The following is a 22,588-nucleotide window of genomic DNA, read 5'->3' on the forward strand; positions in this document are numbered from 1 at the left end:
AATCTCTCCTCACATAACAATGTTCTACTGACAGACATTGTGAATCACTTCCTTTTGCTTGCATTAGATGAACCCATCACTCAAAGTGCTCAATTATAAATCTGAATAAAATTTGAAAGGTGAACGTTCTTTAGTTTTACTAAGAGCAGAAGGGCAATGCTGATGATGTAATACCAATGTTAATGCACTACTTATGACTGAAATTTAGTCTGTATTCAGTAAATTGCTCATTCCTGTGATCAGAACAGGCAGCAATTTGCTCTCCTGGATCTTACTCCCTTTTCTGCAAGTGCATTAGCTGTGTCATAGCAGCAGGATACCCAGCTGTAAACTGTCTGAAAAGGACATGTACATTATATTAAAAAAAACCCACAACAAAATAGAAAATAAGCTCGGAATATTCATTGCATAATCAGGACAGGTTTACAACCTGCAGGTTTACAAACTCCAATTAAACACAGATATGGAACCATTAAATTATAAAATACTGCATCATTAATTTCCATTTTCCTTTGGAACTGAGATAGACACGAGCAAGTTTGTGACACCAGTGTGAATACTCTCTACCCCTCAGCTTCTTCAAGGGCCAGGATTTAGTTACTCTTTGTCGCATGCTAATCTGCAGAGATGCTTCCACTCAGACAGAAGCTCCTATCTGTCTTTACTGAAGTTAAAACCTAAAAATAATCACCTCCAGTGCAGAACTGCAGCTTACCAAAACAAAGTCAAGCAAGGTTTTTTGTTAGTAATTGGTTTGCTGACCAAGTGAGTGCTTCTATTCAGGTCAGCGCTTCTATTTTGTATTTCATCATCTGCATAATAATGGGAAATACTTTGAATGTACTTCAGTTCCAGACCCGATTTCAAGTGACAGCTGAGTACAATCTTACTTAATGACAAATATAGAGGTGGTCAGAAAGCAACTGAACTCCTACAGCTAAAAGTGATCTGGTTTTCATCAAAATTTGGGCCATTCTTTACTGTCTGTCCTTGTCCCCCATCAGCCAAGATGACCCAGGAAATGCACTAGAGGACAGGAATGCAGCAGTCCCAGCATCCCTCCTTCACAAAGCTCTAGGCTCCTGCCTTGCTGCTCCACCTCTGATGATGTTAGTGTGACATTAAGGAAACCAAACTGCTGGGTTTGTACAGAAACACACAGGCAGATGTCTCTGAAGGCATTTGCAGTTCTCCCTGACACGTTCAGAAGCATAAAGGCAACACTTTTCTCTTAGCTCTAAGTTATTCTACACGTGCACAGCACTCTCAGCAGGTTGGCCCTATGGCTGAGTAGCTCCTATGAGCAGTCTCCAACATGTTGCATACAGGTAGAGATATTATGAAAGAAAGCCCTTATAAAATATAGCCCTTATAAAATATCAAATCATTTGCACCTGTGAAAAAGCAAGGTATCTGTCCCATGGGAATCAGTGAACAAAATATGTAAACTATCCTGGAATAGAAAGATTTGAGGGACATATAAAATGCCTATAAATTTCCTAACAAATGAGTTGAATAGCAAGAAAGTTAGAGTTATACATGAAGTCTTGAAAACTGTGCAAAAAATGGGCTGTAGTATTAAAGATTGGCTTCTTCTGCATGAAGAAACTGAGTCCCATCTGCTTATTCCTGCAACACCAACCTATCAGACATCCAGAAATGGAGAAATTTGCTTTCACAAACAGACGGAGTGACTGGTGTTCCAGCAAAAAGAACTTAAAAACAGTGATATTCACAAGCAAGGTCATTTACCTTCCAGGGAAAGAATCCCAGCTTGCTAATAATGAGATTAATTCCTCTGTGTCATGTGGGAGCCCCCCGGTTGTTGGTAACGGTGAGTTTAGAACTTAAGGAGGGCCTTGGTATAAATCACATAACCACAGCAATAGTCCTAGAAAATCTATTTTATGGGCCATCAACCTGTCCTGGTGTAGAGTAGGACCAATTTATCTGCCAGAAAGCTTAGTGTATGATAAATGGAAGAAACATATATAATTCAGACAGACAAAAGCACCCAAACAAACTTGCATTAAATGTTTCACATGAAAAGGTGAAGGTAGTGGGGGGAGAATAAAAATCAATTTTAAGGTCTTCACAAAGGCTTGGAACTCCCAGTCTTGTAAGATTATAGCACAGTATTTTCAAGAGAAGCAACCACATGTTTCTAAGGATGTAATAATTTTTAATTTGGGGGGTGAGGAGGAAGTTCATTAATAGATCTATATTATATATCTATTATATATATATATATATAAAATAGATTTCTATTTTAAAAGTAGTGGATATCAAGCTGTGTATTGATTCTGTGATCCCAGACCAGCTGGTGGTGGTGCACAGCCAACACAAAGAGGTGATGGAGATACCTGCCAAGGGACATCCCAAAGCTGTCTGCACACAGTCCTGGGCACCCAGCTCTGCTGACCCTGCCTGAGCCAGGGTGTTGGACCTCCAGAGATCCCTTCCAACCTCAACCCTGCTGTGATTCTGTGAACTGTAACCAGGACAAAGTTCTGGAAGCCTGTGACAGTCACGGGGGCTGATGCTGGGTTTAGTTAGGTTAGGTAAAAATCAGTGTAACAACACTGCTTTAGATGAAGTTCATTTGAATTCACAGTGTAGGTGACAAAGCTCAGTAATTGGCCCTTTTTTTTTCCCCCTGAGAAATATTATCTCTATTTGAATAACAGCTATCTTCACTAAAATAGTCTTTTCATGTAATCACAGTCTTTTTGTGACTATTTAGCATTCCTCTGGAAGTGAGCTGTGGAGCTAAATGACTTCAAATGGTGTGTGCAGAGGAGCCCGTGCTTTGATTGTTGCAATCCCCAAATGTTTACTGGAGATATCCGACTTCACGGGGAAGCTAAAAAGCCAAATACTGGAGAAATGAGGTTCCACGTGTGGGTGAGGAGGGTGTGTGAGAGGCTGGGTGTGAGCCAAAGGGACTGGAGCAGGGTTAAGGGCAGATGGAGGAGATTCAGGGGTGACAAATGGAGCAGAAAGGGAAGAAGTGGGCTGGGGAGGAGAGAGGCCAAGGAAACAATAGCAAGGGGACAAACACTGGGGAGGAAAAATGTGGAAAATGGGATAGCATTTTATTCTCGGAAAAATACAGATCTCAGAAAATTGCAATTATTTGCAGGTAAATTCAAATGGTTGCTGCTTGTTGAATTTTCCTTGACTGCCTCCCTTTTTTCTTTAGAGAGGGCTGAAAGCTTAGGACTGAAATTCTCTTTCTGGAGAATATAAATATTTGCTGGGAAGCTTCTTAGGCTTCTTTATCATAATAAAAACTATAAAAATAATGTTTGACAGTCAATGCAAACTATTATTTTGTTTTTAAAACATTCTGAATACCCAAACCCTACAGTATTTTTTGCACAGGATTAATAAATAAAACATCCACACACTGCCCATTAAAAAAAAATCATCTAGTATTTAAGTCCTGAGGGAAAAGAAGAGGAAAAGATTAATCCCTCCACTTTCCTAGAAATCTCTTTCAATTCTCCAACAAGATGCTGCCTCAGAGATGTTCCTCCTCTCTCCCTCAAGGACAGCTTCACAAACTGGAAACCAGATTAGTTTACAGGTTTTATATTTTATATCCATGGATGTACAAATGGGTGCAGCTACAAAGCCAGGTCAGTGATTCTGCCCTCTCCTTTCCTCCTACCTGAGGTGCTGCAGTAGGGACAGGATGGAACAGGGACATCAGCAGGCATCCATGCTACGTGTCCCCATGCTACAGGTTACCAAAATCTGACCCTTTCTGCATAAAACACCATCCACAGAGACTCCTCCATCACTGCCACAAAACTGGGGTTTATTATTTTAAATAAAAACCCATATCTGCTTTATTATTTTAAATAAAACCCCATTTTGCTTCCCTCACAGTCAGAGTAGCAATATTTAAATTTGTGAATTAGTACTGGTCAGGGGACGCAGTCATTCAAAGTGTATCTTTATCTTGCCTCTCAAACAAAATGATTTATAGATTGATCTGACTGGTTGCTTTGACACAGTTCCTTCAACCATAACATCTTTCTGTTCCCCTAATAGCTGAGATTTAGCATTTCAGGCTGTGTACATATGTTGGATAAGAACATAATCCTCAGCTCTCGGCAGAGGAGCTCATGGTAAGAGGATGGCTCTGCATACAAATTGAGAGCACTGAGATACAGAAAAAGAAAAATACACTAAACCCTAATATGCATATTATAAAGGCCTTCTGGCATCAGAAGAAATCATCAGTAATGTAGCTTGACATCTTTAGAAACAGAGGGAATAGAGAAAAAAAAAGGAGAGAAAGAGATAAAAATTGTACGACCTTTAGTCCGACACTCCAAGTGAAGACTTTGGGTAAATATGCACACAAGAAAGAATGTGCCAGTATGCAAAGAGGAAAAGAGACAAACGTGATGGACCATTTCTGCAGAGAACAATCCCAGTGCTCCCACTCCTCAGGCATTTCTGACAGCACAGAGATGGATGTATGGGGCAGGAGGGGGCACTGCTCTTCCCCTGTGTTAACACAGCACCTGCAGCCCTGGGTGCAGGGTGCAGGCACACCTGTGCAGTCCATCTGCTCCATCTCACCTGCAGCTCTGGGTGCAGGCACACCTGTGCAGTCCATCTGCTCCATCTCACCTGCAGCCCTGGGTACAGGGTGCAGGCACACCTGTGTAGTCCATCTGCTCCATCTCACCTGCAGCCCTGGGTGCAGGGTGCAGGCACACCTGTGCAGTCCATCTGCTCCATCTCACCTGCAGCCCTGGGTACAGGGTGCAGGCACACCTGTGTAGTCCATCTGCTCCATCTCACCTGCAGCTCTGGGTACAGGCACACCTGTGCAGTCCATCTGCTCCATCTCACCTGCAGCCCTGGGTGCAGGGTGCAGGCACACCTGTGCAGTCCATCTGCTCCATCTCACCTGCAGCTCTGGGTACAGGCACACCTGTGCAGTCCATCTGCTCCATCTCACCTGCAGCTCTGGGTGCAGGCACACCTGTGCAGTCCATCTGCTCCATCTCACCTGCAGCCCTGGGTACAGGGTGCAGGCACACCTGTGTAGTCCATCTGCTCCATCTCACCTGCAGCCCTGGGTGCAGGGTGCAGGCACACCTGTGCAGTCCATCTGCTCCCTCTCACCTGCAGCTCTGGGTACAGGCACACCTGTGCAGTCCATCTGCTCCATCTCACCTGCAGCTCTGGGTGCAGGGTGCAGGCACACCTGTGCAGTCCATCTGCTCCATCTCACCTGCAGCCCTGGGTGCAGGGTACAGGCACACCTGTGCAGTCCATCTGCTCCCTCTCACCTGCAGCCCTGGGTGCAGGGTGCAGGCACACCTGTGCAGTCCATCTGCTCCATCTCACCTGCAGCCCTGGGTACAGGGTGCAGGCACACCTGTGCAGTCCATCTGCTCCATCTCACCTGCAGCTCTGGGTGCAGGCACACCTGTGCAGTCCATCTGCTCCCTCTCACCTGCAGCTCTGGGTACAGGGTACAGGCACACCTGTGCAGTCCATCTGCTCCATCTCACCTGCAGCTCTGGGTACAGGCACACCTGTGCAGTCCATCTGCTCCATCTCACCTGCAGCTCTGGGTACAGGCACACCTGTGCAGTCCATCTGCTCCCTCTCACCTGCAGCTCTGGGTGCAGGCACACCTGTGCAGTCCATCTGCTCCATCTCACCTGCAGCCCTGGGTGCAGGCACACCTGTGCAGTCCATCTGCTCCCTCTCACCTGCAGCTCTGGGTACAGGCACACCTGTGCAGTCCATCTGCTCCATCTCACCTGCAGCCCTGGGTGCAGGCACACCTGTGCAGTCCATCTGCTCCCTCTCACCTGCAGCTCTGGGTGCAGGGTGCAGGCACACCTGTGCAGTCCATCTGTTCCATCTCACCTGCAGCTCTGGGTGCAGGCACACCTGTGCAGTCCATCTGTTCCATCTCACCTGCAGCTCTGGGTGCAGGCACACCTGTGCAGTCCATCTGCTCCCTCTCACTGGGCTCAGCTCCTCATGCAGAGACACATTCCATCATCACTGCAAGAATTCACACCGGGCACCCTGCAATCCCAGCCAGTGCTGAAGGGTGGAGTGTTCTGGACCAAAACAGAAATGATCAACCCCAGGCATCCTCTGGCATGTCTAGACTTTGTTCTTCAAACTTATAAAAGACTAGGAAAAAAAAACAACTAAAACAGAATGCTGTGGAAAAACAGAGGTGTGTATGAAGCTCCCATGTCCACGTGACACAAAACTGTCAGGAAATTCCTGTGTTACTAATCTATAAATCTTCCAAATTATTAATACCAACTGCAACCATGCATTTCAATTGTGCTGCAGGCCAGGGGCTGTGCAGCAGAGCTGATTCAGGTTGGAGCCCTTTCCCATGTGCCCTGAGCTCTTCTGGGGACCACATTTTTTAAAACCCCAATCTGAGCAGAGCTGGGGTGCCCTAGGCCATGCATGACATCTCAAAACCCCATGTATCTGTTTATATTCTGTTAAATAAAAATAAAAATAAAAAAAATAAATATAGATAGAAATAGAAATAGAAATAGAAATAGAAATAGAAATAGAAATAGAAATAGAAATAGAAACATATAAATATGGTCCAGAGGCTTTTTTCCTTTTTCTCTGTAAACTCACCTGCTTCTGTGCAAGCTCTGCCCTCCAAGATAACCTCACACTCTCTGCTGACACCATTTAGTTCACAAATGGTAAACACACTCTGCAGAAAAATCCTTCTTTCCAAAATAAATTAAATTTGGCCTTCTAGGGTCTCCAGGGGAAAAGTGTCACTTTGCTGCTCTAATAGACGAAATTAAGAGATTTTTTAAAATAGTTTTGTGAACTGTAAGATAGGCTTTGGTGTTATTCACTGGAAGATCTGACTTTATCAAGACACAAGAATAAGGCTTTTTTAGGGTGATATTGCTTGTTAATCAGGATTCAGGGAAGAGGACTGGAAGATATAATGGCCATAGGACAACCACCCTCTTAGGGACTCTTTAAACTTTGAGAGGTTTTTTGTTTGGGTTTTTTGTTGGGGATTTTATAGGGGGTTGGGATTTTTGTTTGTTTGTTTGTTTGTTTTATTTTGGGGTGGGGAAGGGGGAAAAGGGAAGGTTGTTTTTTTTTTTTTTTACAACTCTGTATCCTGTAGTTAAAGACCAGAAATCTGTATTTTAGCATGGACAGGTAAACATTTTAAAGGATGAGCTAATATAACTTCAAGGCAAAAATCTGTGAATTAAAATAAAAATAAAAAAGCATTCCTGAACTCATCCTCCCCTCAGGCATTATAAATCTTTAGGAATAAAATCCTAGTAAAATGCAGAGTCAGGCAAGAGAAGCTGTAATCACAGCCCAAAGTGTTCCTTTGGAGCTCATTAAGTCTATTGAGTCCCTGTAATATTCTATTGATTTTAGGAGTAGAGCTTTGGTTATCCATACAAAAAGCATAAGTGAATTTTTCAGAAAAGATTCCACATATTCCCTTGATACATGTATTTCACCACCTTGATTTATAAATTTTTTTTTTGGTAGCTGGATGCAGTGAGGACAGATTCCTCTGCTCCAGCACTAAGCCTGCCAGGACAGAGACCAGTCCTACACCCAGAGCCTTTAATTCATATTGCTCCCAATTATCCCTTTGGTGAGGTTTGAACGGTTTCCTGCATGCCTAAGACCTAAGCTTGTAAAATATTTGAAGTCACAGTTCTCCTCCCACAAGTGTAACTCAGAAGAGGAGGGGGAAAATAGAGGGGAAAAGAAAAAGGGAAAAAAAAAGGGAAAAAAGAAATCCAAAAACCTCCTTGAGAATTCTGAACCTGTAAGTGAATGTACAATGATGGCAGATACCTGCCTGACTCTGCAGAAAGCTTAAGTGATAATTAGGGTACATTCTAACACTAGCAGCTCTAAGAATTTTATCTTTGATATAATATTTAAAGCTCAAGCTTCAAGGCACTGATAAATGCAAGAAAACAAGCAGAGTTCAGCATAAAGCTTGTGACTGTAACCCAGAGTTTGAAATTCTACAAAGAAAGATAGCCTGAATTATTTTAAGATGAATTTGCAAAACAACAGAACTGTGAGGTTAATAAAAATTTTGGGTGTTTTTTTTTTTTTTTTTGTGTGTGTGTGTGGCAATCCACGATCTTTAAAAGGCTGTCATTCCTCTCCTGCAGGGTCCTAAGAAGCTGCCCAGAGTGGCAGGGGACTCTCCATCCTCACAAGAGCTCAGAACTCATCCTGGCATGGCCCTGAGCCCCCGACCTACTTGGCCTCACTCTCAGCAGAGGCTCAGAGCAGATGCTCTCCAGACATCCCTTCCTGCCTCAATTTCTGCACAGCCCTAAACTGTTCCACGTGTCCCTGACCCTCTGGGATGCACAGAGCCCCTCCTCCACACCACATTCTTTGCCCTTCTGATGACAACCAGGGGACAATCCTGAAGCTCCTGCTTCCTTACCCCCCCCCCGCTGCCATCTCCTGCAGTTTCCCTCTGCACCCCTCCAGCTGTGCAGTGCAGTGGGAAACACCAGCCTTGCTGTCAGCTTAAATCCAGCCAGAAGGATAAGCAAGTAGATACCTGGGAGAGCCCAGTAGCTCTCATATGCTTTAATCACATAACGAGCACTCGTAATGGAAATAAATCCCTCCCTCCAGGGAGGCGAGGAAGGAATAAAATAATGTTCCAGATAAAAATGGAAATGCTCTGATCAGTAGATGACTTTTACTCACAGCACATATTGACAGCAAGCAGCTGATCCCATACAATCATTGCAAGGTATCGTTACTAAAAGCCAATCTCCAAACAGGTCACATTTGATTAAAGATCAGCTACCGAATGCAGAGGGATGCAAAAATAACCTGGTACACAACTGGATCAGACAAAGCTGGCTAGATGTGCTCTGGCACATTCCAAAATGCTTCTGCTTCTTTTCCATTTTCTCTCCTAACCTCATCATGTCCGTGAACGTGTTTTCTTTGTGCTTGAAGTAATGTCTCCTGCAACTATCCAGTCACGCCAGTCGTGGTGAGGCCATGGGGGAGGCAATGTGCCTCTGCTCCAGCTGAACACTCCTACAGCAGGCATTCCAGAATTTGCTTCCTCCACCGGGACACTTACTGATATCCTGACTTGGGCTGTCCATCACCCTGTGCAGAAATGCCTGCTAGGAAAACCTGGTGTCTGATAGTTAGGCTGTGACTCAATTCAATGTCCATACATCAGCTTTTCTTATCTCAACCCAGCCTTTTTTTTCTTGATTCTCCTCCCCATCCAACCAGTCAGGGTGACAATGGCTGCATGGTATTTGGTTGTCACAATACGATCTTGCAGAGTTCAGTTCATTGATGACTAAATAGTTTTTTTAAAAACAACCAAAACCTAAATATCATCTTTTTAAGGAATATTTAGAATCTGGAGTAAATAATGGTATAGATCCCATTTAAAGCTGTTGTGAATCACTATAGTCAAAGGGCCAAAACTCTTTATTCATTTACTGCTGTTGTTAGATCCTTTTGACAATGTAGCCCTCTAATTCTTAAGTTTTAAATAGAAATATTTCCATATAACAGCACTTAGTTAATCTCTGCATGTACATCTAAGAGTGTACATGTCCACTTTTCTTAATGGAAAGAATTCAAAGGGTCTGATTTCACCATGAGTTCCCCCAAGCAAGAGCAACAATATGTAACTTGGAATCCCTGGCTGTGCATTTGCTCATTAGAGAAGGATTATTCCAGACACTGATCTTAAATTAATTCTCAAATTTTGGTTCATTTCTACATTTCAAACAAGTATATTTTGAACTGTCATTTCCATCTGTATTTTCACACCTATGGCAGTCTGCTGGTCTCTAGTTAGCTGCAAAGGTGTAAGTGGAAGGCTCTAGGAAATCATAGCTCTGTTCCAATTGCAGCTGAGCTGAGCAGGATGAGAGGTTTTGTTCTGAAACTCAAAGGCCTCAGATGGTCACTGGGTTTTGGTATTATGATTCAAGAAGCAGGGAACAGCCGGATTTTTCAGATCCAGACACAAGTATCTGACACTGATGCAGAATTTATTTTCCACACATCCATGTATCCATGTTAATGCTGCAATGCCAGCAGCAGGAGCTGTAGGTTGAAATGTGCTTAAATCTGAACCCTTGCCTGAGCAGCCCAGAAACAAAGAGAGGAAGAGAAAGAGGAGATTGATGGCTCTGTCGGGAGAAAAGCACCCCAGAGCAGAAGGACTCCAGTTCCTTCCAACACTGGCTTCATCCATGGATTACAGCACCCCAAAAAAGCTAATTACAGCTGGCCAATAAATGTAAACAAGAAGGTTACTCAAGATTTATCTGATGGGGAGTTTCTTTAAGCTGTCAGACTCTCAGATTCTAAAAACCAAACCCATCCCGTGGCCTCCAGTGTGTGCTGGTGGCACTGGAGTGAGCCCAAGGGCAGCAGCACAGCACCCCAGCTGCACGGCAGGTCTGCCCACTGCAGCTTGCCCCAAAGCCCTTCTAAAGCAGCATAAAAGCATCCGTTGGCTTCACTTGGACTTTGGAGCCGTTCCCAGAAGCACAGGAGACTCTCTGATAGCATCTAGGAATTAGAGGGAACCCAGAGTTGTGGTTCCAGCTATCAGACATTGGTGCTGCACATAAACAGCAGGTGGGATGGCAAAGTTACTGTCCCTGTTCCCAGAGTGCCTCACTTTCATGACATGCTGGTGGCATCACATGGTGCTGCCGTTCTGTAGTTTTCATGATTTCACCCAATGCTGCTAAAGAAAACCTGATGGGGCTTCAAAGCCCATGGAGTCCTGAGTAACTTTTCAAAAGGTCTGAAAATAAAAAGCCCTTTTGGTTTAACATGTTATTTTGCAATGCAACTGAGAAATAATTTTATACCAGAGATCATCTTGAAACTACACTTACATATTCACTATGAATTAATTTCTCTTTCAGAAAACATCATAATTTTTCTTGTTGTATTTAATAACTGCTAGTTAATTATGTAAAATCCCATCCCATCTGCTTATTCCTTCACACAGCAAAATTAGAGGGCTTCATTCCATAGCCATTACTCACAGAATGGGAGCAATTGATTTAATGGACTTCCCTGAAAAGGGATTACAGTGTAGGATCCTCTGATATTGATTTTGTGACATCATCATCTTTTCCTCAGAAGCAGACACTGATGACTCAAGAAAATACCAGTACAAGATTAGGCAGGAAAGTCAGAGAAAGAAATTTCTTTTAAAAAAATCCCAAACCTCCTAATTTACAGTAAGTTGGCTACAATATAATATTAGCTATGTTCTCTGTTTCAAAATCTAGTTCTTTTTGAAAAAGAAAAATATCTGAGTGATTTTTTCTCTTTCATCTCTTGCCTTGCTTTCATGAAACTACTGTGAGCTAGAGCATTTTTTTTGCAGGTTAATGGATTCTCTTTGAAGGGATTAAAGTCACATTGATTATTAATTATTTTTGATGTTTTAAACTGCTGTAAATGTCCAGAAACTCTGAAGAAGAGCATCCTGTAGAAATAAATACCAAATTAAAATTAAAAAAAAAAAAAAAGAAAAAGTAACAAACAACAACAACAAAAACTCCTCTGCTCATCTCCTGGGGGAAACAATGGTGACTTCTGTTTGGAAGGTAAATGAGCCCTTGGAGAATACCAGCAACTGGCATATATGATAATAATTTCTAAGTTATCTAGAGCATCCTTATTTTGATGTGTCTATCTTCCAGACTCCAGGCAGAGTCTGCAGGTATTTTGCATACAGAACAAAGCTAGGCACAGCAGTGCTAAGCAAATAATAAATAAATTCATTCCATTGCTCTTTGAAAATGTTCATTTTTTTTTCCTTAAATCTGCCTTGCAGCACTTTAGGAAAACACTAATTAGCATTCTTTCCTTGTGTTTCTTTTTTTTTTCCTCCCCGATTGCCTCTACTGTTCTTCACCACATTTAATAGATATTGGGTTTTGGGTGTGAGTGGGTTTTTTCAGTGTTTTGTTGGCTTTTTTTCCCTTTCTCAAGTTTAACATTTCTTTGCTGTTTGTAAGCAGAATGAAACCATTCCTTCTCATTTAATAGATCAATGAGGAGTGGAGATTTCCCACGTTCAAATGACTTCCATATGAACAGATAGGAAATGATGCAGAATAGCTGTGGTGCAGATAAAAGACAAAAAAGCAAATTACACCAAGGGAACAAGACAATTGCGACTGCCTGCCTGCTCTGAGGGCTCCTCTCAGCATTGAACAGCAGCCCCTCCACGGCTGATTCTAGATGTGGCAAGGAAATTATTGAAAGCCCTTAAATTTGAAGGAGTTGCTGATCAGATTGATAAATTAATGACTGGGACCTACCACTCTTACCCCAAAGTCTTGGCCTCCATGTGATATAGCTGGAAATCAACACAACCCACCTGAGGATCTGCAGGTTTATAGCACACAAAGGAGCTGCTGTTCTTCAGACCCTTCTGACAACACAAGAAGACCCTTGTCTCAACAACCGAGAAAAGCACCGAGCCCAAATAATTTCAAAATCACAACTGTGTAGATTGTTATTAACCTTATCTGTTTTTACAGAGAACACAGAAAGGAATTTAGGATTTTTAATCCCCCAAGAGGTTCCTATCTACCTCCTGTTAAATCTCTGGGCTGACATAGAATAAGAGCTCAGAGCTGTTTACTTCAGTTATCTCCCTTCAGCTCTTCTGAAGTGCTCAGTGCTTGTGCTTAAATACCACACTCATATTTTGTCATCCCCAATACGATGTTTTCTGTTCAAATATCCCACATATTCTCTTCTCATGTCCATCCTACCACCTCAAGACCAGCATACTTAAAGCTTAAAACTTCTCTGTAGGAACGATGGTGAGTAGGATGGTCAGGATGGATGGAGATGAGAGATCTCTGAAGCCAGGTCTGGGAATTTGTGGTTTATGGCAAAGGGTGTGGGGGAAAGGGCCCTGCTGGGAGCTGCCAGACACAGCTTGGAGCAGGCACCAGAGAGCAGAGCAGGAGAGCAAGAGTGAGAAGAAGGCTGAGAAAGTGAGAGTAAAGAGCTAAGAGAGAAGGGCAATAGTAAAAGGAAGGGTAAGAGAGCGAAGTTCCCGTTACAATACAATAAATCTTCTGTGCTGAATATTCCAATTTTCACTGACCAGTCTAATACAGGACACAAATCCTACAGCATTTACACACAGCCCATAAGAATCATTACATTGCCACGCTGTGTTACATTTCAAACCCTACAAACTCCTCTGTGGACCCTTCTGCCAGGCTGGCAGGGTCTGCTCTGACCCTGGAGCTGTGTGCAGGCAGAGGGAATTGTTCACTCCAGAGGGGATCACTCTCAGCTGCCCACACTGTTGTTTTCAGCTGTTCAGTAACTGAGGTTTGGTATCTCAGAGATGGCTTTCATTTCAATCTCACTTACAGTTTCCATATTCTCAAAATCTTTAGCCAGGCAATCATGATCATAAGGTTTTCCTCTTCCATCTTCCCCAACACTTCTCCTGCTAACTCTCCTCCCTGTTCCTGTCAGCTGTGTCACGAACTTCCCCATCACCCACATTTACTGTAAAACATTTCTTCCCTAAATACATGCAATCAACAAGCAGGGAAACTGCAGAGCTTGCCACAATCATTCCAGCACAGCCCTGATACAAAGTGCTGTATTTATGGCAAGCCAGACATCATGCATATCATTTTATTTCTGGAACTCCCTCTAAAAGCCACCATAATTTCCCAGCACAAGAATGAGGGTGTACCAGAAATGGAATGCATCCTGTTTGGCTTGCTCCAAAGATGGCAAACTCCTTCCTTAGGAGTTGCTCCCTTCACTGGCTGCCATTCATTCGAGATTGCAGAGTGCTATGAAGAGCAAGGTAACCTTTCTGTTTCGAGTATTTCCCATTCTCTATTCATCTGTTATACTCCATATGTGGCAGCTAGCATATGTTGCCACATTTGTCTCAAAGATTTTCCCCTTTTAAACTCTACATCAATAGAAATTTAATAAGAAAAAAGAGAAGTTACAATTTTCATGTGCAAAATATTTAATAAGCCAGTCTCTTAATTTTTGTTAGTGCACTCGTAGGTACTCCAGTCTGTGTAAAGATTTTAATTTCAGAATATTCTTAATATTTATTAAAGGTTGTTTTTTATTTTTCATGTTGCAACCAATTCAGTTTTGTCTTAAGGATAGAATCTGTAGGACTTTGAGTAATAAAAATGGAATCACTAATTTACTAGAAGATAAGAGTGCTCAGGTTGACAATGCATACTTCCCCAATGAAAAAGGCAAATAATTTAAACACTTAGAATCAAAATTAGCTATGAGTCTTTTAAGTTCTTCAGCAAACAGACCTGTTTTCAAAGGTTTATTTTCTGACATTTATTGTCCTGACCCATATGCCTAAGTTAAAAAACAATAACAACAACAAAAAAAAAAAAAAAAAAAAAAAAAACCACAAAAAACAAACAAAAAAAAACACAAAAAACCCCCCCCAAAAAATATAAAAACATCCTCCCTTCCCCAGAGCTGAGACTGTCTGGTAAAATAAGTCTCAAGATGGATTTGCACACGACTCTGTTCAGTTTAGCATTCATTCTGAGCTCTGTAAGGTCACTTCATGATCTGCCTGGACTGCTCTGTGTGGTGACAGCAGAAATGCAGAGATGAGTGGGACTTTCAAGTTCAGCCAGCACTGCCTGAGAGCCCTTTAATGAATTGCCCTCGGAGCACCACAGGTAAGGCTGTGCTGAGGTGAGGGATCACCCTTGAGTGCAGCTTCTGACCCAGGTCATACAACCTAGAAACTGCCTTACCGACCTTGTGCAATTTGAGTCTGGGGCTCATAACTCCTGCAGGCATGAAAGATCTTTTCTCAGTGGTCCACTGTCACCTCATCACAAGGAAATCTGCCAAAGGGTAATGGAACACTCTTGTTTCACTTGCAGAGAGAGGTTTGCAAGTGCCTACTGCCGTTCTGTAAGCATGACTTGGCACAAGCATCCTCTTCTTTGGCTTTGCCCTCCAGAATCAGCCTGATCTAGATATTGTCCATGAAAATAAAGAAATGACAGAGAACACGACTTGTAGAAGTTTTGAGCCGAGGGTGACTATTTGTAATTAGCTTTTTTAAAAAGAAAAGTCTTTGCTTTTCCTCGGAGGACGCTTTTCTCTCCCATACAGGCTGGACAGTCCCAGTTTTGTGGTAGGAAGAAAAGACTTTTATCTCTGGGCCTGTCCCATCAGGAGGAACCCTTACATTTGTTTTGCAAACAAAAATGATCTGGCGAGGTAGGTTTGGGTTTTTCTTTATTTTATTTTGACACTGGTGGAACACGACCATGAGGAAAGAAAACAAAACTTTTCTCAATAAGACCTTCAGACACCATCTCTTGGAGAGAGGAGAGATGCCAAAAGGACTCCATAACAAAATTCAAATTATATGTTCATTGCTTTTGCCAACAGGAGGAAACAGCAGTGGCACACTGGGGCTCTCAGCTGTGAAATCAGCCTCTCTCTTAAAAAGGTTTTCCCCACAGGAAAAGGCAGTACAGTAATGGTAAGGCTTTTGCTTCAGATTATTAGCTGAAGATGTAAATAGTCTTGAAAATTACACCAGTAGAAACGTGTTTCCTTTGTTGGGTAAGGTTGAGTAAAGTCTTACAGAACTTGAGTCTCTTTGAATGTCCTTGATCCATGTAAACCTGAATTGAGACTTCACTATGACACCAAACTACAAAAACTGATCCAGTTTTGGACAAAATTCTACCCTGCTAGACACAAAAAGTTGTCGTTGCTCAGAGAAAGAAACAGTGTTGCTGATTTAAAGGAAGAGCATCTATAAAACTGATACACAAAGACCTCAGTCTCCTGGAAATAAGAGGTACATTATCTTACTTACAGAAAATTTTCCTGAAGAGTGTCATCGCTCCTATTTAGTCCAGACATGGAAGCACTGTGACAACCAGCTTTCTCATTATTTTCCTACTGAGAGCCTTGTTCAGAACATCTTGGAGGAGTAACAGACTGTAAACAATGTCCCAGCATCAGGTTTGGCTTGTTCAAGATGCTTTTTTCTTTTAATTAAGCTTTACCTTCTCCCCCAGAAATAATACAAAGCAACCTTAAATCTCTCAGGTGCAAGTTACCAACAGCATGGGACATCTGACACATCAGGGACATCATCCAGAGCAGAAATTCAGCTGGCCAAAGCTCAGAGTAGTCATGACTAAAGGAAAGTTGGGAAAGATGGGAGACATTACATCCATTGGAATGAGGGAAAGTGTCCACTTTTTATTCTTATTTATTTAGTTGAAGTACAGCTTTTCCTTTGGGCTGTGCTCAGCCCTGCCTTTGCCAAGCCAAAATGAGATGATTACAGAGCAAGCTGCTGAAGACTCTGCCTTCCAGCCATTCTGACTGGAACAAACTAATAGAGAACACAGACCCACTGCACAATGGCAATATTTTAAGAGATTCCTACAGCAGCATGGTTGGAGTCTTCTCTGAAGCAGAACACACAGTCCTGCTCCTCTCACAAGTGCTGTGGATCCATCCTGGTGTCTGAGCTCACACACAATGCCTTTCTTCTGCTAATTTCTCAGTTAGCCACCACATAAAAAAAAACCTTAAACAAAAACAAACTGCTAAAGGAGAGTGGTAAAGGTCCGAGATCACATTGCTGTGTCTCCAAAAACAACACTATGCTCCTACCCTGGAGCACAGAAAGCATTCACATCACACTGTGAAAGAAGGAACTAAACCTTACTAGCCCATGGGCAACCCTGTCAGGCCCATGACATGCAGTGGGCAATGTAACACCCCTGTTTGATCTCCTCTGGTCACTGGCCCTTCCGGCAGCCTCAGAGAGCATCGGGAGTTGGAATAATTTGGCACTATTACCTTGCACCATGAAATAATGACAATTGGAAGACAAGAGAAGATAAAATGTGCTTTGAGCAGCTTTATCACTTTGCAAAGTCTGCTGATGATTTTACAAATTGCCAGATGGGCATCAAGGCCATATCAAGCAGATTCAGCTTAGCAAGTGACATTTGGGCTGCTAACACTGAAAACAGACATCAGTTTTGCCTTCAGATTCATCAGTTCAATGGCACTGCTTTCTCAACAAAATTAACTTCCAGGTGAAGCACCAGTTTAATAAATCGAGTCTGGTTATACTTAGTAGTGCTTCAACAAATTGGTAGAATGAAACAGCACTCAGCTGGGAAAATGCCTTGTTTTGAAATGAGTTCTTTTCTGTTATTTGCTACTGAAGAATATGACACAGATCTTGAAGAATACTCAGTGAATTTCAGGCTCAGGAAAATGCTCCTATGGTGATGATTTGAAACAAGCACTGTTCTTGCTTCTCCAACTTCTTTCCTGTAACCAGACTGACTCTCCCGAAGTCTCATTTTTTTTATTTTAGTGTCCAAAGATGCAAAGATAACTAATTAAAGTGGGCTTGCTATCCAACCAAAGTCATAATCCAGAAATACAGGGTGTACTGATGCACTTCTATCTGAAGCTGCAGCTTTACCTTCCCTTACACTACAAAACTCTGCTAATGCTCATCAGATTTCTTTGTCCTCCCAGGCCCAGATTTATTCATCTAAGATGGTTATTTTCCAACAGAATGAAAAACTGAGCCCTTGGCTACCTTCGAACCTTGCCCAGTTACTTGAGATTTATTATTCATTTAATACAGATTTACGCTACCAATCTTCTGTCTTGCTTTACCACAGCAGTGTTAGTAAAAAAACAAAATACAGCACATAAACACCTTATTTTTTTAAAGCCAGGGCATAGAGTAATGTATATTCTCTGACTGTGGGATAAAATAGCTACTTAAAACTGAGTGCACTTCTACATTTGTGAAAAAACTAGAAACTTCATCTTTCTACCGGGCCATAAGTTCCAGACTTAGTGTCCTATTTTTCTTTTCTAAACTATCACGTTCCATGGGACAAAATTTTGCCTGTATATTAACATTTTATCTTGCATAAATGTATGTTTCAGCAGTTATGAAAATGAGACAGCTGACAGTTGACTACTATATGTGAACAGATGCTGTGAAAGCTTCCCTTTAAATAGTTCTATCAATGCAATGTCAATTTTAGAAGCGACACCACTGCTGTTCCAGGACATGATCCTGCAAACTCTTGTTCACACAGGGAGTCCTGATGATTTCCACAGAACATTTACATTTATAGGGCTCTGAAAGGTCAGGTCCTTAGTTGCAGAGCTCAGCTTAACAGTGACTGACAAATATACCACAAAGTATTTAGTGGTGCTGAGCTCTGCTCTTCAGGGCAATGATGACATTTGCAGCCATCAGTACTCACCTGGGCAGTACACACATTTCCTTTTGGAAGTTGCACAGAGCATATTAAATAAACTTGAGAAACTATTACATGGGCTAAAGCATAGAGATAAAGAATGTCATGTGAAACCAAGCTTGAGGTACGAAGCAGAACTTTGTAAAAATTAATCTGCCGAGGAGATAGGCTGAGGTTGAACCACAGCACGGCGCCGGTCAGGGAGGAACTGTTCATCTGTGCCACGATAAACCCAGCACCATCCAGCAGCCCTTTTGTTAGCGGCATCTTCAGCAGCGCTGTCTGGCAGGGGTGAAGGTGTTTGGAGGTGGAAGGAGCGGGCGGGGCAGACCCGGAGCCGGGCGGTGCTGAAGGAACAGCGCAGAGCTCCCCAAAATCCGCCCGAGCCTCTCCCGGCACCCCGGCTTTGGAACGGGCAGAGCTCGGGGATCAGCGCTCCCGCGGGATGCGGCACTTTGGGAGGGATGTGGGAGACACAGGGAGCGCATCTCAGCCCGGAGCACGGCACGCAGGGCTGGCTGCACTTTGGGAAGGATGTAGGAAAGGAACCAGCGCATCTCAGCCCGGAGCACGGCACGCAGGGCTGGCTGCACTTTGGGAGGGATGTAGGAAAGGAACCAGCGCATCTCAGCCCGGAGCACGGCACGCAGGGCTGGCTGCACTTTGGGAAGGATGTAGGAAAGGAACCAGCGCATCTCAGCCCGGAGCACGGCACGCAGGGCTGGCTCCTTCCCAGCGCTGCCCCGCAGCCCCCGCGGGAGCACAAAGCGGCGCCGGCCGCGGCACACAGACACACAAAGGAGGATGCTCGGGGCCCGCGGGAGGGGGCCCGCACCCCTCCCCTTCCCCCGAAAGCGCTTACCTTCAGCAACACAAAGAGCCAGAGCAGACAGGAGCGGGCCCCCGGGGCCCCCCTCCGGCGGCGGTCGGGCATCGGGCAGAACGGCGGCTTCGGCCTGCGGGGGCTGCCGGGCAGGGGGGGCGGCTGCTCCTGTGCCCCCGGGACCCCCGGCTCTGCCCCCCGCCTCCCTCCGCTCGGCCCCGAGCCGTGCCCGGCAATGGCGAATTGCGGCAGCATCAGGCGGCCGGCGGCGGCGCCGACCTCCCCTCCGAGCGGCGCATCCTGCCGCCCCCCGCCCCTTTTATTTGGGATTTGCGGCGGGGGGAGGAGGAGGAGGAGGAGGAGGAGGAGGAGGAGGAGGAGGAGGAGAAGGAAGAGGAGGCGACGGCGGGTGCTGTCTCCCCTCCCTGGAGTTTGGGCGATCGCTCCGCTCGCCGGCTCCGGGGCGGGCGCGGCAGCAGCCCCGGCGGAAGGCGAGGGCTGGGAGGTGGGAGATGATGGGAGATGATGGGATACTGGAGGTGGGAGATGAGCCTGGTGCCGCCGCCCTCGCCCCCCACACCGCCCTGCCCCAGACCCCCCTCTCTGCACAGCATCTGCTCCCCGCAGGAAGGAACACAAAAAGGCATCCTCACCACCGCTCCCTCCCCGCCAACCCCTCCCCGATGTCTTTTTGCCCGCCCCGCCGCGATCTGGGGACAAAAATGCCACCAGCATCCCACCAGCATCCCGCCAGCATCCCGCCAGCATCCCACCAGGATCCCACCAGTATCCCACCAGCATCCCGCCAGCATCCCACCAGGATCCCACCAGCATCCCACCAGCATCCCACCAGGATCCCACCAGCATCCCGCCAGCATCCCACCAGGATCCCACCAGCATCCCACCAGCATCCCACCAGCATCCCACCAGGATCCCACCAGGATCCCACCAGCATCCCGCCAGCATCCCGCCAGCATCCCACCAGGATCCCACCAGGATCCCACCAGCATCCCACCAGGATCCCACCAGCATCCCACCAGCATCCCACCAGGATCCCACCAGCATCCCACCAGCATCCCGCCAGCATCCCACCAGGATCCCACCAGCATCCGGGGTGCCCGGGCAGGGAAAGGACCGGGCAGACCCTGCCTGGCTGCAGGACCTGGTACCCAGGAGCCTGCACAGACACGAGGCACAACGTCCCTAAGGCTGTTCTCAGGGGTGGGCAGTTCTTCAAATGCTCGAGGGACAGGACTGAACCTGCAAGGGATGGAGAGCTCGTTCTGTCCCACACGATACTTGGCCCCAGGGATGCGAGGGGTACACTGAGAAAACCGAGGTCACATCCCTCTTTTCCCCACATCCCACCCAACATCTTTGCAAGTTAATCAGGGCCATCTCCAAACACGTTAGCAAGAGTCTTGCTTAAGATGATATCCCCAGAAAAGGAAAGGGGAAAAAAACCCAACAAAATAAACCCCTAAAAAACTACTTTGAGGAACCAAAACAAAATCCCAAAGTACTTAAACACCTTCCCCATTCAACCACTACGATGAAAAACAGTCATTCCAAATGAGATGACTACCTCAGAACCTGTTTTTTCACAGACCACGCTCTCAATCACACCAATATAAATTAGGATGCATCCTTGATGATGCTATCAGATCAATTCAAACAAAATAGGGTTGCAAGTGTGATAAACAGCTGTGTCTGGGGCGTTAAACTTCAGAGTAACTTTGGATCTAGGTGTAGTGCCATTACTTAGAGTAATGGGCCACCATCTCACTCCTCCATAAATAAAGTAGTGGCTAAAAGTACTGGGATGGTTTTCAGATTTTCTAAGTCATTTAGGCAAGATGAACCCTATCACAGTCTTGTGGGAATGTCCTTTAAACAAAACAATTACAAAGTTGTTTTCTAAGGGCACTGCTAAATTGCACAATAACAAATCTGTGTTTCAGAGCATGGCCCAGCTTATACATGGCGTATTTTTGATTACCTTATAATTTGGACACTGTTGAAAAAAAGCTTGATTTCAAAGTGGTCAAAGCCAGAGGGCAATGTGCTTATTTTGTAGTGAAATGGGCCCTTGAGCAAAGATTTGCCACACTTGATGGGGATTAATCAAGAAAGCGAAGGAGAAATTCAGGCCCCGTGTAGATGCTGGCACAAAGCCTAAATTTAGAAATCCAAAAGGCAAATGCTATTCATATCTTCATTTATAAGAAGCTAGGGACCTTAGGGAAATATTCAATGTTACCAGTGAAGGACACAGACTTCTCTTGGGTACTGGTAGCATTTGAAGCATCATCTGAAATTGGTATGCAAGGGGTTAACCATAGCTAAATTTCCCCCAGTATTCAGGTTTGGGATGAAGGGAGGTTATCTGAAAGACCAAGATTTGTATTTATTTAGGAAACTAAAATTTTGCCAGTATTTGAGGGCTGGAGAAGGAACTTTAGACTGGGATCCTCTTGTTTATTAATTGAACTTAAATAGTAAAAAATTGTTGTCCTTAGGACTGTATGCTTCTTTCTTCTCTAGTATTCCACTTACTTACAAACATTTAGACATAAGCAAGGCTAAAGATTAGAGATTTTTAAAAGGAAAAGAAAAGTATAAAATTCTAGTAGCATTTTAGCCTCAGGACAACACTATTGGAATTAAAGAGAGTGAACAACAGCTGAAAGAAGTGAGAAACATTTCTGCAATAAAACCTTCAATAACGTACCAAGATAATAAAGTTTTCTGATCTGGCTCTTCAAGATCAGGAAAATGCAGCCAAGAGAATTCAAGTATTGCATCCTCTTTAAGTTATGGGGGTCTAGCATTACTCAACTTTTTGAAAAACGGCCAGGAAGATTCCAATTTGTAAATAGAACATAATCCTTCAGAAAAATATACAGAGCAGAGGAAGAAAAGAAGAGGATCTATGAAAACAGTCTCCCTTATTTGTTTCTAAAATCTAAACAATAAAATCAGACAGCCTATTAATAAACCAGAAAAGCTTTAAAAATAGAGACAATGAGATAACTTTTATGTGCCCATGGAAAAAGAAACAGGGTATTTTGTAAGTGGTCAGTTAGAGAAAGACACTAGTGCTCTATAATCCTCTCCATGAGCCCGGGGGAAAGGAATTGTTCAGCAGAATACCTCACAAATTGGAATTTCATTTACTCGGATGAAAAGCGCACAAGCATTTGAGAAAAATTAAAAAACAAAACAGAAAAAAAGGGCTCAGATGGGAAACATTTGTTCTGGAGTCGAACACTGCTTTTTCTGTGATATTGGGATTTTGGCGATTTGAACTAATTTTTTTTCCCCCCCTTACTTCTTTCCATTCCAGAAACTTGAAAAAACCCTTCTTGGCACAGTGGAAGCTTTGACA

General features: G+C 44.0%; 1 protein-coding gene across 1 annotated transcript in view; it reads right to left on the minus strand.

Moving 5' to 3' along the window:
- The window catches only part of PTPRO (protein tyrosine phosphatase receptor type O), a 143,199-nt gene extending 123,744 nt beyond the window's left edge, over positions 1-19,455 (minus strand). Inside the window, exon 1 of the mRNA XM_062492611.1 lies at positions 19,240-19,455. Coding sequence (XP_062348595.1) covers positions 19,240-19,455 — 216 coding nt within the window. The remainder of the gene's footprint in view (positions 1-19,239) is intronic.
- Positions 19,456-22,588: the final 3,133 nt, after the last annotated feature.

Source organism: Cinclus cinclus, chromosome 4 (genome assembly GCF_963662255.1).
Source record: "Cinclus cinclus chromosome 4, bCinCin1.1, whole genome shotgun sequence".
Taxonomy (NCBI): Eukaryota; Metazoa; Chordata; class Aves; order Passeriformes; family Cinclidae; genus Cinclus; species Cinclus cinclus.